Genomic DNA, 16,690 nt, shown 5'->3' on the forward strand with positions numbered 1-16,690 from the left:
TACTATAACCTTAGATTATCCTTTCGCTTCAAAACAGTACCATACATTTATCTAGTCTTAGCATTATGCTTAAGACAAATAAAAATGTGGTTCTTTTTTAACCAGTCTCTTGTACATCTATAAAAAAAGACAACAGTATTCTGCTTCCCAGAGTCCCCTTTCCCTTTTAAAAATCTGCAATTTATATTAGTCTTACCAACTTGCAGTTGAAAGTTTCATGGTACTTTTGATTTATATACATATAGAGGTTTTAATGATTTTTTTAAAATGATATGTTTGTTTGTATCTGTTGTTATACATACAATATTTTAATTGTATTTTAAATTACTGAATAGCACCATAAGTCTCTTTGGAGAGGCAGAGGTAATTGAAGAAGTTTACTTACTTTCATGACCTTTTTTTACTGTGGGGAATATACAGTGAGTATATTCTACATTCCAACTAACATGGTTCAGAATTCAAGTTCCTCCATCAAACAAATGAAAAAATATCATATTAATCTAAATTCTTGTTTGGGTTAACCATTCCTAAAAGCTGCGACTGTTGCAGAAGATGTGAAACTGAGATTTGACTTACTATTGGAATGACATACCCACATGCTTTCAAAAATTCAACTGTTGCATCAGAAAAGTGCACAAAAAAAAGGAGAAAACTATCAGAAAATACCTATTCCCTGAAACACCTGGCTTCCTTAATGTCTGAAATGGTTTCCTTCCTCTTCAAATTAACTCGTTGAAAGAGAGGTTTAGCTGAAGTAGCCTTGTCTGAGGAATGTCCTTCTGGATAAGGCTTTAAATCCTGAAGGGAAGGATTTTCCAGTCGGAAAACAAGGAGAACGAAAAGTAGAGATGTTATGAAACATTGGTGCAAACCTTGGTTCAAAGTTCAGAATTTATTTCTTGGGCAAGAATATTCTTTCTCATTCATCTAGTTACATAATAAAGTATTGTTTTAAGTTCACTTAAACTCCTGGAGTTAACTTTATAGAAAATTTGCTCTCTGGGCTTTTTGTATCAGTATAATTTTGCAAAGCATTGGAGTCTGAAAGAGCTATAGAAACGAGAGCTATATAAATAAAAAAATGAAACTGTATTATGTATGGGACATAACTCTGAACATATTAAAATATGGAAATAGAAAAAATGGCCACGTGGACACAGATTTACAGAGGCAGACTTTTGATGGAGATTCAGTCTTACGTAATCAGAAGAAACTGGTTTGAGTATTTCGTATGCATACTATTTTCTTGCATTTGCAATGTCTCCAGCTGAAGTAGTATGCATTACAATATTTCATGTTGAATTTCCACCTTCCAGGATGCAATTGAATTTACAACAACGTAACATATCTTTGTATTCTTCTAGGCAGTAGGTCCATTTTGATAATGATTATTGACAAAAGAATGGTAGTGACTGTGTCTATGCTAAATGGCAAAAATTAGCCATAAATCAATCCCTCAAAACAATTAAAAATCAAGTAAATAAGTCATCTGCATGTCTTCTGAAAGTGTAACTGTATTAATAAAAAGTGCCTTGATTGAGAACAAATGCCTCATTAGTCTTAAATACTTCAGCTAAAGAAAGCTAGTCAAGTCAGGAAGAGTAATGACTAGCATTATAGAGGATGCAGCGTACCGTATACTCTGTGAGGCTGTGGTCACCTAGTAGCTATAGTACATAAACCTAAGTATTTTTATTAGTTAGAGGACAAAAGGATTTGGGAGAGGAAAGAATTAGAAAGAAGAGTGAGGAAACAAGTAAATGCATTTCATAGCTGCTAATAAGGCTGCTGAGGAAGCTGCGTGACTTTTCACCTATTGTTCTAACCCTCCATAGCACTACAGAATTAGTTCAACACCTAATCTGGTCAGCTGGCACCAATTTGGGAACAGATCCTGTGTTGAATAACAAGTGTTACACAGCTTAGCAGATTTTTTTCTGTAGATTTTCATGTTTTATGTCTTATGTTTTTCTTTTGATGTTAAGACTTTTGGTGTGTTTGTGTTTTGTGGTTAGAGAAGCCTGTTACATCAGTTGAAGGATTATTATTTTCTTTTTTGTTTCCTTTTCCAAAGCATCAGAAATATGGCACATAAGAGCTGCTCATATTCCAGCTCAGAAACTGCCCTGTTTCACCCTATGGAAAATAATAATTTTGAACAATCTTTTTATAGTGATGCTCTTCTTACTGATACAATGTCAGCATTTCCATTATAAATTCCTGTTTTCAGAGCCTAAAAATGGCTAAAATTAACTCACTATGTGTGAGTTGGTATGTGCAGTGTCTTAATTTTCAGATGGATTTTGATACCAAGCTTTAAAAACATTTGGATCTTGCTAATTAAAAGGAAGTGTTGGGCATGAAAATTTGTCTGTAGCACGAAAGGTTCAAACCTCAAGCTTTCTGAGTTTTTGATCTTTTCAGAAAAGGCCTGGTTATTTATTTATAAAATCTGGATTTTACCAAACATTATCTGCAAAAAGGTGACTTACTGGGAGAATTACTTACAAGTTCTGCGTATTTCTTTCTGGTTTTGGTATTAGTCTGTTAATAGGATATATATTGCTTATCAAAACCAATCTAACACAATAAATTTTAACAGCTTGGTGAATACTGAGTTTCCTTGATGCTGTCAAGAAACAAAATCAAAGACTGTTAAACCCAGAAGAAATCTTGTTACTCTAAGTGCCATAATGCTCAGACTGAAAGTCCATTGTGGCATTGAATTCCCTTCATTGTTGGTCACCAAGTCAACCTTTGGCACTGATAACCATGTGAAAAGGCATGGTAGCTTTGGGCACCTCCAGATTTGTGGTTGTTCTCATTTTACCAAGGAAGAAGTTCATTTTCTGCAGGGTGAGACAGGATTTCTATCAGATGCAGCTTTGAATCTGGCCTTGATTAGAGCTGGAATTGAACCAGAGAAACCCCACCAACCTCATCCAGTCTAAATTTGTTGTCAAAGACTGTGTCTGATCTCCAGGAGTGCTGCTGCAAAATCATTGAGATGGAAAAGAAAGCTGGAAATAGCTGGTAGCAAAATATCCTGCACAGCTGGTGCTAGGTAGCCTTCTTGAAGATAGAAGTTTTCATGTAAAGATGTTCAGGTTTAAGTCTAATATTTACCATCACTTCCAAACATTATCTTTTAATAAAGGGCATAATCCTACATGTTTTTTATCACTAGAAATACTATAATTCCATTTTGGTTTGTGTGTTTGCTAAGTGGTTACCCTCCATGTTCTCTTCTGGCAGTGATTTTCACAGTCATTATATTTGGAGAGACGAATGATCAGTTTTGTATGTGGTACATAATTTCAGTGTTTATTAGTTAATTTTAAAACCTACTAATCTTATTCCGTCTGACTTTTCTTCAAAAACGAGGTTGTCTCTAATCTGTTCAAATGCTTGGGAGCTGTGGACTTTTTAAAATATTTTCTAAATATTTGCCTCAGCCTGGCCATGACCTGTGGGCTGCAACTACAAGGAGTTTTTTGGCCATTCCTTAATCAAGAGCAAGGCAGGCTTAATGGTTGCCATATTAGGGTACTAAAATGTGGAAATTCAGTGACTCCTGATGTGTAAACTTTTAAATTCTCAAAAATGCGTGTCTTGAGCAGACTTGAATGCATCTGGAAGAGTAAAATGTTCATACATAGCCAAAGTGTGGCCACCTTCAATTTTTAAGAACCTTCTTTAAACTTGCAGCCAAAGATGTGTCTACATAATAAATAAATATTAATGTGATGGGTTTCTCTTTCATGGAATTACTCCATCATGGAATTACTCCTCAGTCAGTATGAACCTTAAGCATCTACAAAATGCTTACAAGAGTCTTGTGTAATGTTTTCAAAGAAGGAAAGAAAAACTTTAATTGCTTGTCTCAAAGTTCCTATTATTAATAAAAATTGTGGCATTGTTGAGGCAGATGATGGTGGAAGGTAGACAGCGTTTATATACAAATAAAGATTTTGAGTTATAATGGTAGCATCTAACAACTCTGTTAAAAAATAATGCTCCCAGGTGGAAAAGTGAACCCCTTTACTAGACAATCCCCAGTTTGCCTGTAATTTGTTATTTTTAGGAATATTTTGTCTCTAATTAAAAAAAAAAAAAGTGAAAGTTTATCTCTGAAAGGCTGAGTTTAAGATAGTAGCTTGAAGTGAATACTAAGAGAAAATTATTCTCTTGGTGTGGAAAAATTAAAATATTAAATAGTGGACATTTTTTAAAATGTACCTTTTCTCTTTGTACGAGGGTAAATACAGACACAAATACAAATAATCTGGGGAAATGAAAGAGCCAGAAAGGCAGGAATGGTGTATTCAAATAGCACATCAGTCTTAATGCTTCTAGGAAGTGTGTGACCTTGTGCATTACAAGACAGCTGAGATACAGCTTGGAAGACTAGGGGTATCTGTTTTCAGTTCAAAGGTGTCTCTCTAAGAATCTCAATCCAGCAGCATGAAAAGGATAAAAGGTATTTATCAGCCTTAGCTGTACAATTAGTATCTGTTTGACTTAACTGTGGCAGAGTTCAGGATTAGATGTCTGTTTTAATTAGCTTCTTTTAAATGAGAGTAGAAAATCTGCATTATTGAAACACAGCTTTGTGGGAGTTGACTCTTAAAACTGAAAACAACTGTTCTAACCTCTTGTTAAAAATATTTGGAAAAAATCCTGTCCTACCAAACAATTTTTCTTAGATTTTTGAGTGCATTTAGATACTAGTTAGAGTCAATAGACACAAAGGAAAAATAGTTGATTAGAAAAAAGTGGAAATATATAGTTGACTAGATAAGCAATGTCCTGCTTAGTGCTCAGGACATTATCAACACTTCCAATGCTTCAAACCACTAGTCAAAAGGTATACTTAACTTTTAAGTGATTCATTCTGATATCACAAAGTTATCACAGTACTTAATAATATAGCAATAAAGTTCAGTGAATGCATTGTTCATTTTTCAGAATCCTAAACCTTACAAACACCTTAAAATGAAATGTAAATTATATGTAATACGTATTTCAGTCTATACTTAGCAGTGCCAAATTACAGGATTTTCTTAATACCTATGTTCCAAAACATTTTAAAATGTATGTGGTAAATCTTATAAATGACAGGTTAAACAAAAAAGTAAGATCTGCCATAATGAATTAAACCAAAGTCTGTTCCAGACTGTTATCCTCTCTCTAGCACAGAAATGAATACCTGAGGAAGAATATAAGTCTTGGGTAAGCATTCCGTAATGCTCTCGTACAATATGCAAATAAGAAATTGTTGTAGTCAAAGGCAGTATCTCCGTATTTACTAAGTAAATGGTAACTTTTTTTGTATTTCTCATTCATTAAATTATCTTTTCAACTGGTATAAAGCTTCAGCATCCACATCTGTCAGACACATACTCTGTGAAGGATTTTGTTTGTTCTGAATGTTTTCCCTTGAAAACATTCAACCAACTGCCTAGTTACTGTAACAGAGTACTTAGTCAAGCTGTTTTCCAAGTTGCTCATGATTTTACTGGCTTCTCTCAAAACACCATACTGTCTTCTCTTTCCTGGCCCAATCAACTGCAGCCTGCTTTGTTATTCCTTGAGCCAAAGCTATTGCAGCTGATGTTACTGAATACAGGCTTTTTTACCCTTTTTTTTTGTTTTGTTTTGAAATGAGGCCTATGTAGTAAAGTTAATCAGAAATTAAAAACATCTTGATAAATTATTGAGATATTCTGGAAGAGAAAATCAAATTAAATCAGGAAAAATGCAAGATACTGAAGCTAGAATACAGAGAAGTGGGGAGAGAGTGGACAGCTGCTGCAGAGAAGACTATAGTACACGAGCTCAACAAGTCAGTGTGGTCCAAAGGTGTACATGGCGTGAACACATCTCCTTAGATGAAGGATACATGATGTGTCATCTAAACTTGCTTTCCCTGACATCACTGAGAATTTGCTGTCATTGCATTTCAGAGGGAAAAAACGTGGCCTCAGATGAACAGAGTAGGTGAAAATGTTGCGGTTGTTAAACTGACTAAGGGACTGTAGATGAAAAGTGGCAAAAGGAAAGGGACAATCTATTTTTCATGTTTCTGATGCATAAAGTAAAAAGATGAAAAAGATTAAGCTGCAGCAGGGAATCTTTAGGTTAGCTGTTTTGAAAAACTTCTTAATGGTAGGAATGTTGAAGAGCTGGAAGATGTTGCTAAGTTATGTAGACTACATTTTACAAGGAACTTGTTGAAAATGTATCAGACAAAATTCACTAAGAAGAACATATATTTTATTTTACCCTGTCTTCATCCAACAGCGTAAGCTATATATTTCATTTAACTGGACAAATACAATTCTTTGGAGATGTCATTATAATTTAGAGGGTCTTAGAGGAAAGGAAAAATGGCAGTTTAACAAGAAAGGACATCATGTGGAGCATGTTCATAGTTTTCCCTAAGAATAACTGTTATGTGACTTACTACATATTCCTCCACTATGGCTTGTCTGAACTATATTGCCTCGCTGTGTCAGACAGTTTCCTATCTCATACAGAATGCTATTGCTGATGAAGTTGGTATGCAAATAAAGAAGTGTGAAAACTGCTTTTTATAAGCATTACTGTCAATGTGACTTTGAGTTTTGGCAGAGTGTAAAAGATGTTCAAAGAGAACCAAATGCATTCATTTTAAATATAAATGATTGTGAACAGGCTTGGGTTTTGTGTGGCATTTATCCATACAACAATAATTAATATGCAGCTATGCTTGAGTAGTGGCATATCATTCCAAAAAATGTGATCCATCTTTTGGATGTATGTACCAAAGCATGGTTAATTCACATTGACTTCAGACTTTTTTTTGCTGCAGTTTCTTGCAGTGGTTGAAACAGAGGAATGAAAAATAGAAGCAGATTAGGAATGCTGGTTGCAAACTTCAGTTTTATTGTAATGTTTAGTCCTGAAACTGCGAATATGATCTTCATTGTCATAAAATAAATGTATCATCTGTATTAAAAAGTTAAAAGATGAAGGAAACATTAGTGTGCTAAAGCTTGTGAATTATAAGGAGGTGTCTTGCTTCCTACAGATATTGGAAAAGAGAATTTTCTTTTGTAATTCTGGAATGTTACGGAGATTTTTTAAGCACATGAGCAATTTTAAATGGTCTAAGATTTAATTTAGATAAGTGTAAAATAATATACTTAAGAAATTATTATTTAATGCAAATACAAATGAATAAAATTACTTGTTTAAAGGATTTGCACAGTAGTAGTGTATCAGATATTGGATATGTTCTAAGGTGATGCTCTATAATGAAGTCCTTTTTTATTCTGATATTTAAACACAGGCTGACAGCAGACACACATGGATGTGCACACACACTCTGAGAACATGAGTAATAATTACTGATGTACATTTGAATTCGAGCGCTGGTTTACCTGTATTAGGAATATTAGTCTTTCTAAATATCAGGTCTCCTGTGTTTTCATTGCTTTCAGTGTGTTGAAACTGAAGGTCAAGTATAGCCATGTTGCATGGATATAGGACAATATACAGCAATGCAGACGTGATGTGCAAAATGGATTTAATAGGCTTTAAGCTATGGTCCTTCCCACTCAGGGAACAGTGGTCAAATTTCGTAGGTCTTAAGAGCATAATTTGTTACAGCCCATATCCAGCAGACAGTGAAAAATTACTACTCAGCACCACTGTCTACTCACCAAAGATTTCTATAGGTGGTTTTTGAGAAGGGATTAAATGTGTTTCCTATAGGTCCTGCATTGGGAAATACTTTTCTAGGCAGTAATGAGGATATTTACAGGCACTTTATTGTTTTTCCTCAGGGCTGCACTGTGCCCCTCCCCACCGTTCCACTCTTCTTCCCCCCCCCCCCCCCCCCCTTTTTTTCTCCCCCTCTTCTTTTCTTTTTTTTTTTTTTCAGTTTTATCTAGTGTGAGAACTCTGCAGCTAGTAGTAAGGATTATGACATCTGTATCTTGCAATGCCTAATTAATAATTATTTATTTTTATAATGCTTAAGACACGGTAAACCTTCAGAAGAAATTTATTAGCAACATCTTCTTATATAAAATATTTTCCTGTGTAATTTGAGCTGGATTGATTTAAGGCATTTCTTTAGGGCCTTGGACTATATCTCCACTTGCATTAATAAGTTACACAGCAGATGGTCAGATAAAGGTTTTCCTTAAAAGTAAAAAGTACCTGTTAGAAGCAGGAAAAGATCTTCATTATTCAAATAATGAATTTTGTAGTAAACTGTCATAAAAACATCAAAGCTCATAAAAATAGGAATAAAATCACTGTTATTTTAGAAAACAGAGATGCGGTCAGTTAAAGGATTTTTATGACAAATATGAAGGAAATTCTTAAATTAAAAAACCAAAAAAACCATCGTGAGTGATCCACAGGTGGGGGGGGGGTCCACTGAACATGTACTCTTCAGCAGTCTGCAGATGTTATTCCACCTCAGCATTGTAAACTTTATGCTCCTGCAGAACTGCAGATGAGCTGGGGGTCAGATTGTCAAGAAGTCCTGCATAGTTCCTTTTTTAGGAGATTTTGGTATTTACCTCTTCCTAAATGTCTGTTCCATTTTTAGTATTATTTTCTGGGTTGCTTGGCTCATTTGTTTTGTTACTCTGATGTGGTCGTGGAGGTGTGTTCCCATCAGTTTTTACTATTTTTATCATGCACACCCAACTGTCATATATAAAACTAACAAGCTGGATGCATTGTGTTGGTCAATACCTCACTCTGATGGTGACCAAGCTCCATTTAAAGACAAGCAACACTGATAGAAGAAAAGATGACCCATTGACTCAGGGTGTTAAAATCAGTCAAAGGAAGACCTGAAGAAATAGACCTGAAACTACATTTTCCTACTCAGTCCCTTCTAAATACCTGAAGTATTCTGAGCCTTTAGGCTTCCTGAATTAATAGTCAATATTTACTACTACAAAGGGATCTGTGATCTGGAACGTGTTAGGAGCCATCCCAAGGCTCTTGTGGGTAAGGTAATGAATCTCAAATGTGTTCTTCACAAATCTACAATAATGTTAAACACTTAAGAGTACTCTGTAAGGCAATGACTTACCTGTTTTCCATGCTTTTGGTAAAGCAAGAAGTTCAGTGCTTAAATTGTGAAGAAGATTAAGTTGTCACAATGAAGTATTTTTTTAGTTAGGGAAGGTCATTCTCTTAAGAAATACAATAAAACATTCAATTAGATTTCTGGCATACATTGGTAATCATTATTGGAGATTTTAATCTGAGATCAGACTGGCATATTATGTAGAATTTATTTGGTTTTGTTTGTTTGTTTTTTCCCTGGAAGGGCAAATTCCGTTTAGAGTTTTGCAATAAGAGCTCTCTTTCTAATAGATGTATGGGCACAGAATATCTTGATTTTGTTTCATGCATTTCAATCATTGTAGAGACCAGAAAAATTAAGGAAGGAGGAAAAATAACTTACAGCGGAAACACTTTTTCATCTGTTTCTGTGAATGGACAAAGAAAAAAACAGAAAAAAAAAGTATACATTCAGAAAAGGGGAACACTGAAGAAAGAGGGAGGAGGGTTGGCAAGTAGAAAAGCCTGTGTATCTTTTTAAAGGCACAGTTGTAAGTAGAGGTAGGAAAAGCCCTTTTTGATGTATTTTCTGGGAACAGCTGAAATCTGCCTTCGTGAGTGCCTGAAAGCAGATTGAGTTGTACTGAAGATCAAGGCAGTGAAGGTGTAGTGCAGCAAAGGTAACAACAAAAACAGGTAGGTGATACGTCTCATATTCTGTAGGCTTATAAATTTGAGAACTGTTAGTAACAAGCAGGTTTTCAAAGTATTTGAATTGGATAAATGGATAGTGAGTCAGTTTCTCAGTAACTTCTGTTAAACTAATTAGATCTCATTTTACTTTATTTTACCTTCATAATCTGTATAACAATTCCAGGTTTTCTATGTCACTAATGAAATGTGGGTTTATGTAATATTGCTTTCAAAGTGATTATGTCACTTTGTTTATAAGTAATACTTTATTTTTTTCTTTATTTCATTTGATTTTGTTCTTCATTACTTTATTCTTGTATTTTTCCTGTACAATGCTTGTAGGTGACTGTTTTTAACTGATATCATTAATTACAGTAGCAATTTACATATCCATAACATCAGCTGAATAGAACTGATTTGTAACCAGTCAAGAAAGCTCATGTTTTTCTACACTATTTTTGTTTTTAGGAGTGTTGTCTCTGCAATTTGAGAGGTGGTGCATTAAAGCAAACTACTGACAAGAAGTAAGTAATGTATACTTTGGGATTGCATGCATTTGTTTTAAACTTTGTTCCAAATCCGTTCCCATGTAATGTCTGGTTCCATCTGTAAACCTAATTACTTGACAGTGTCCCTTGAAGCTGAAGTCATTACAGAATTAAAATTACTCCTATTGAAAAGTGCCACTGGCATTTTGTGAAATAGATGCTAAAATGTACATTTGTTTTACTATTTGTGCATACTCACTTGCTCCAAATGTTGGCCTTTGTGTAAAGAAAGTAAATGAGAGCTCATTTGTCATCGTGTGGGCAAGTCTTACCAAACAGCAAAGTGTATTTTCTTCTTTGTTCTTGGAAATTTGTGGTTACAAAATTTAATCCAATGCCTATGAACTTCTAGAAACAATATTTTTTTAATTAATTAATTTGAATCATATAGATTTTTAAGGTTTTTTTTTTAAATGCAAAGCTATCATACATTGTCAAAAACCATTTTAGCTACCATTCCAAACTTTTGTTGTTTCTTGGAAGAGTGTGTTCCAGTTGCATCTTTTTACTTCAACAAGTGTAACTTACAACATATGCATTCCCTTCCCTCCTTCTTTCCCTTGCATATACTGATTACAGGTAGAGGATGAGCATTATTTACAACTTGAAAGTTAATGTGTCAAAAATGGTGGTAGTGGTGAGGTAACAATTTGCCATATAGGAGAGCTGAGATTCTTTCTTTTCAGCAGAAGGCACCAATTGTTTCAAGTCCTCTTAGGCTGAGGGATGTCAGAGTATAAAGGTTTGGGTGAAGATTTATTGAAGAAGAATTTTATTTATAGCATTTCTGTCCCATAAAGCTTAGATTGCAAGACAATGTAGTTTTGCAGGCGGGCAGGCAGCAGTGAAAAGAAAGAGGTTGTTATTAAAAGTTATAAAGAAATAGTCTTCATGCGAGACTTTTTTTTTGTGGGTTAGCTCATAAACAAAACTGTCACCATAATAAAATGATAGACCTACAAGCTTTATCTGCATTTATTTGGGCTGAACTATATAACTGCTAATTGATATGTCATCTTTATATAGAGCTCTTATTTCACACTTTCACCATTACAGCTTTAATGTCACATGACAGCAGTTTGCTCAGTCCCTCTGTGTCATATGATACTTTTCCAGATATTTTTGTCAAAGATGAATTATTAAAATAACACCACTGTGTAATGCAGGAAAGAGAAGTGATTTCTGTTCTGCTGCAGCATCCTCTATCTATTTTTTAGCTCCAGCCCACATTTTTGTTAATCTGCTGAGATGCTCATATCACGTGTGTCTCTGAATATCTACAGAAAGTGGAATGAGGAAAACATTCAGGTTTTACAAAAAAGAGCAACTGGCATAATCAGACAGGATGTACATTGAATGACGGGGGAGTACAACAAATATGAGTAAAAGAATGGAAATGTTTCCCTTCCTTCAGACTTACCAGTTATATAACTCAGAATTTAGAAGTAGTCACAGAAAGCTACTCTTCGTTCATAAAAATGTCATTAGCTTCTCTTTCAATGTTAATTTTACACTTTTTTTAGTTTAATTTACTCTTTCTTATTTTGAAATTTATGTATTGAAGCAGCATTTAGGGGATATAGCAGCGCTTTCTGATGAGTGTAGGAAGCACGTTACATCTTCTGACAGACTTCCTGAAGTTGCACTGATCTATTAAATTTAGCACTGGTCCCAGGCACTCATCAGGTCCTTTCATTGCTAAAGAAGTTCCTGTTTATGTTCGGCATTAGAGTGACAGCCTGATCATTTTGATGTTTCTATGCCTTTGTGTCTGTAAACAGAAGATCTTGATAGTATACTTACCTTACACTTTGATAGACATATGACTGTTTGTGAGCATGTATGTTGTCTAAGAATAGTTACTCAGTTTTAAGTAATGTTAATCCAAAATGCTGAAGGCGAGAAGTTACGTGTGAACATGTGGCACGGTCTTTACATATGCATCTAGACAGCAGAACTTGAAAACCTTTGCATTTAATGAATTGAATGTGAAAGATGCTTAAAATTCTGTTGTAATAAAGCCGCAGTCTGAAATTACATTTACACAATGTAGTAATGTTGTAAGCCTTGTTAAATATGTTTTAAAGAAATTCAGGAAATCCTAATAATAAAATATCTAGAGATACACACAGCAAGTAAGGAAACAGCTAAAACACTTGTATGTCTATGGGTTTTTCTTGGTGGTGTTCTTGACTTGCCACTTTTCACAGGTGGGCACATGTAATGTGTGCAATTGCCATCCCAGAAGTCAGATTTGGTAATGTCACAGAACGTACACCGATAGACACTAGCAGAATACCTTTGCAAAGATTAAAATTGGTGAGTAATGTATTCATATATGCTTAATATATTCTTTGCTAATAACATGTCCCAATGTTTAAAATGTATTAAAAATCTGAATTGCCATGATTAATGCCAGTTACAGAGCAGTAAACTGTGTTTAAGGTGAGGAATAAATAGCTAGAGTGTTAGGAGGCTTTTTAGGGTTTTAAAAATTAGGTTTAATGAAATTCAACAAGGGCCAGTGGTCTTGCATCTGGGAAAGAAGAACCCCATGTACCAGTACAGACTGGGGAATATAAACTGTTAGAGAGCAGAGTAGAGGAAAGGGGACCTGGGGGTTCTGGTGGGCAGCAGGATGAGCATGAGCCAGCAATGTGCCCTTGTGGCCAAGAAGGCCAACAGCATCCTGGAGTGTGTTAGGAGTGTGGTTCTCCTCCCCCTCTGCTCTGCCCTCATGAGACCGCATTTGGAATATTTTGTCCAGTTCTGAGCCCCTCATTTCAAGAAGACAGGGAGCTGCTGGAGAGAGTTCAGCACTTGGTTGATGAAGGGAGTGGAGCATCTCTTTTGTGGTGAAAGGCTGGGGGACTTTAGCTTGGAGGAGACGGAGGGGTGATCTCATTAATGTTTTCAAATACGTAAAGAGTGGGTGTCAGGAGGATGGAGCCAGGCTGTTTTCAGTGGTGTCCAATGACAGGACAAGGGACAGTGGGTATAATCTGAAAAATAAGAGGTTCCAAAGAAACATAAGGAAAAACTTCCTCACTGTGAGAGTGATGGAGCACTGGGACAGGCTGCCCAGATGGGTTGTGGAGTCTCCTTCTCTAGAGAGGTTCAAAACCCAGCTGGACAAGTCCCTGTGTGACCTGCTCTAGGTGGTCCTGCTCTGGCAGGGGGCTGGACTAGATAACTTTCACGGTCCCTTCCAATCCCTAAGATTCTGTGATTCTGTGAATTTAATGACACTGTTAACAACATTTGATATTTTATTAAAACTTTGGACTTGCCCTTCCCCAAAAGGAGCATAACAAACTCAAACAGTGTCAACTGTGAAAGTTTCAATTTTGGAACTTTATTGGTAATGGAAGTGTTGAAACCCAAACAGTGTGGGAATATTGCTTATGTTTGTGATGTCTTTTATCACATATTTTTTGCTCAGGAGCCATTTATGAAGGTAAAAGGATGTATGATCTGTTTGTTGCATAGTATCCCTAGTACCTGGGCATTGAAAAATGTGTACAAACGAGATCACATGTTATATTTGATGAAAAAAACCCTGCCTCCTGAGGAACTTTGAAACCTGGTAGGAAGAATACATAAAACTGCATCAGCACCTAACAGTCACACTGTGTTGCATCTAGAATAACTGTCATTCAGGAAGGTTGGTGTAAACAAGCAGTAGATACACATAAGTGCAATATAAGAGTGTTTTCCTTGCTGTGGTATGTGAGAATTGGTTTATTTGTCAGCATGTGCATCACTGTGGTGTCATCTGATAGGTAGAAAGTGATTAGGGAAAAGATACTATCAGTTTTCTGGATCTATCCTACAGTATTTCCAAAGTGGTTTAAATTGATACCCTGTCCTTCAAATGGTAATAACATTCTAAATTCTTGTTGAATATGTTAAAACTTTGGGTTTTGCAGTTCCTTTACAAAACAAAACATATTTCTAAAGATTATATATGACTTTTTATTATAAAATGTCCTTCCTAATCTTAAAAGAAAACCGCACTTATTCTTATTTTTCAGGATCTTAAATGGTCGCAGATACGCATCTGCTTTGAAATTGTTAATTCAGGGGTTGAAAACACAGAAATGTTTCATCTACCAGATGTTGAAATTCTTTCTCTGGGCTGTCCATGACTTGATCTGTATAAGAGTGACAGGAGTCTTTTGGAGAAGGCTTGAATTAACTTTAAATTATAGATTTTGAAGTTATGGAGCCAAAATTTGTGAAGTTACACGATTTACAATTCCTAGGTAATTTCCATTGAATACGAAGCAGTTATGTTAATCATTTCTTTATAGCTGAGAGCCTTTTCCTTCTTTCTTTCATTTGACCGAAGATTGCGTATAGTCCTTAATGCTTTTTCAGTTCTTGAAGCCTCCTTCAACATAAAACCACATGGAAGTGCTACAGATTATATTAAGCTGTATATACCCCTTTGGTCTCCTGTGAGTCCCTGAATGTTTAGAAATATAGTACTTGCTTTCCTTAAGACTTTGTTTTTAAAGTGAAAGAGTTTGTATATTTGAGTGGCGTGAATGTTGTGATGAAGAAAATTGGCTGAGTACAATAAAAATGAGAGACAAGGTACTTTATAACAGCCATAAATGTAGTATTTCTGCAGGTATTGAACAGCCTTACGGTGAGGGAAGGAAGCACAATAATCCTGGTTTGGCTCATTAAACCTTACTTTTCCAAGATGTAGTTTCTGACATTGAATTTATAATGGTATGGCTAGGCTTGTACTAATTTAAGGGAAGGAGGCAATTTGACCATTTCAAAAGGCTCTATAATGATTTAATGTTGATAGACCAATAAAATGCTGCTCTTTGGGTAAAGAAGCAGAGAAAAATCTGCTCTAAAACCACTATCAATCTGTCTTTTTAAAATTTTGCCTTTTGTTGCAGTTAAGTTGCTGTATCTGTTTTTACTCTGCTCTGTGTTCTATTCTGTGAATATCCTAGCTAAATAAAGTTACCCGAATAACATTGTAGTATTCTGTACTTTAAAAAAAAAAAAATTAAAATAATAGCTATTAAATGGAGTTGCATGGATACTTCATATTTTCTCTTAATCTTTTTTTATTAGATACTTCTTGTAAGTTATTTCTTCCATTTCCTGAAACATGAGGTTCCTAATTCTAAGAGATTGCTGTCAATAACCTTGTGTATATGTGCACATAATTCTCAAATCAAATATGAACCTTACATTAGTCTTTGTTTCCTGACTGTTGATGCTACAAAATTAAGCTCTCACATTCGCTAATGCTGAATTCTGTGCCTTGGGGGAGCCTCAGGAATTACATCCAAATTAATTCTGTTTCTTGCTCTTGGAATTCCTATCCCTTCTTCCCCTGACTTGGTGTCACTTCCACTTCTACCTTTCATTCATCTGCATTACCATACACTCCATACTTTGAGGTAGACAGCTGATACCATCTATCTTGCTGTTAATTTCTGTAAAAGCATACTGAGTGATTCACAGTGTGACATTAGTTCTGTGAATCTGTGAGCAATTGAATCGTGACAGTTTTCCCCTTTGACATTGATCACCCATATAGCTCTTAAGCAGCCAATTCCTACTTCACAGCTACCCTGTTAGGTGTCTTTGTTCATCAGTCTCCATCATTCAAAGCCAGAGAATGTCCAATGTATAAGCATCAGTTTTTAAAAATACACATTTCTGGGCCTACCTTTATAGTATAGTAGTTTTTAAGTTAAAGCATGGGATAGCTAATAAATGCGAGCTGTCTTACTATAGCCACCTCTCCTTGACAAAATTTGGGATGTCTTTTGTTGCTTTTAAAAAATTAGTGGAAAGCAATGGAAAATAAATGTGAAATGGTAGATAAAATTCTAATGTGCAACCATACCAGAACTAGGTCTTACAATGTATAGGCAAATAGTTCTAGTTGTTTTAAGCATCTTTCTATCCCCATCCTCCCCCTTCTTCCCTCCCCTCTCTCTTTTCTCTATTGCTGCCTTTATATCTCTCTCTCTCTGAAATTGTAAGAAACCCAAACAAGCAGAACATGTACTATTTTCAGAGATCTGTAGAGGCTGAGCTGACATTTTCTTTAATGTAGCTTTGTAGCTACAAAGGAATATAAAAATTAAAAGTCAATGTTTTGATTTGACAAATTAAATAACATCTGTGCAAACATGAGCATATTGGTAGGCTATTTTTTAGATCTTAGCTAGTATATATACTGATTGCTATTAAACAATTTTAATTCACTAGACATTTTGGGTTGGAATCGGTATGTTTCCTGTCAATCTTTCCATTATTAAATATTCAGAATATACTCATTCCTTCAACAGTAAAAATCAGTATTTGTATTCTGCTTGCAATAGCTCATAGCT

The 16,690-nt window shown here is 35.2% G+C and overlaps 1 protein-coding gene across 7 annotated transcripts in view; it reads left to right on the forward strand.

The window, feature by feature from the left end:
- The window catches only part of KDM4C (lysine demethylase 4C), a 282,638-nt gene that overhangs the window by 179,989 nt on the left and 85,959 nt on the right, over positions 1 to 16,690 (forward strand). For 5 of the 7 annotated variants that reach the window (XM_062017621.1, XM_062017619.1, XM_062017623.1 and 2 more), the window contains 2 exons: positions 10,237 to 10,292; positions 12,527 to 12,635. In XM_062017621.1, coding sequence (XP_061873605.1) covers positions 10,237 to 10,292; positions 12,527 to 12,635 — 165 coding nt within the window. Of the gene's footprint in view, positions 1 to 10,236; positions 10,293 to 12,526; positions 12,636 to 14,350; positions 15,204 to 16,690 lie in introns of those variants that run through there. The other 2 variants (XM_062017624.1, XM_062017625.1) reach the window with 2 other exon arrangements.

This window comes from Colius striatus, chromosome Z, assembly GCF_028858725.1.
Source record: "Colius striatus isolate bColStr4 chromosome Z, bColStr4.1.hap1, whole genome shotgun sequence".
NCBI classification, from domain to species: domain Eukaryota; kingdom Metazoa; phylum Chordata; class Aves; order Coliiformes; family Coliidae; genus Colius; species Colius striatus.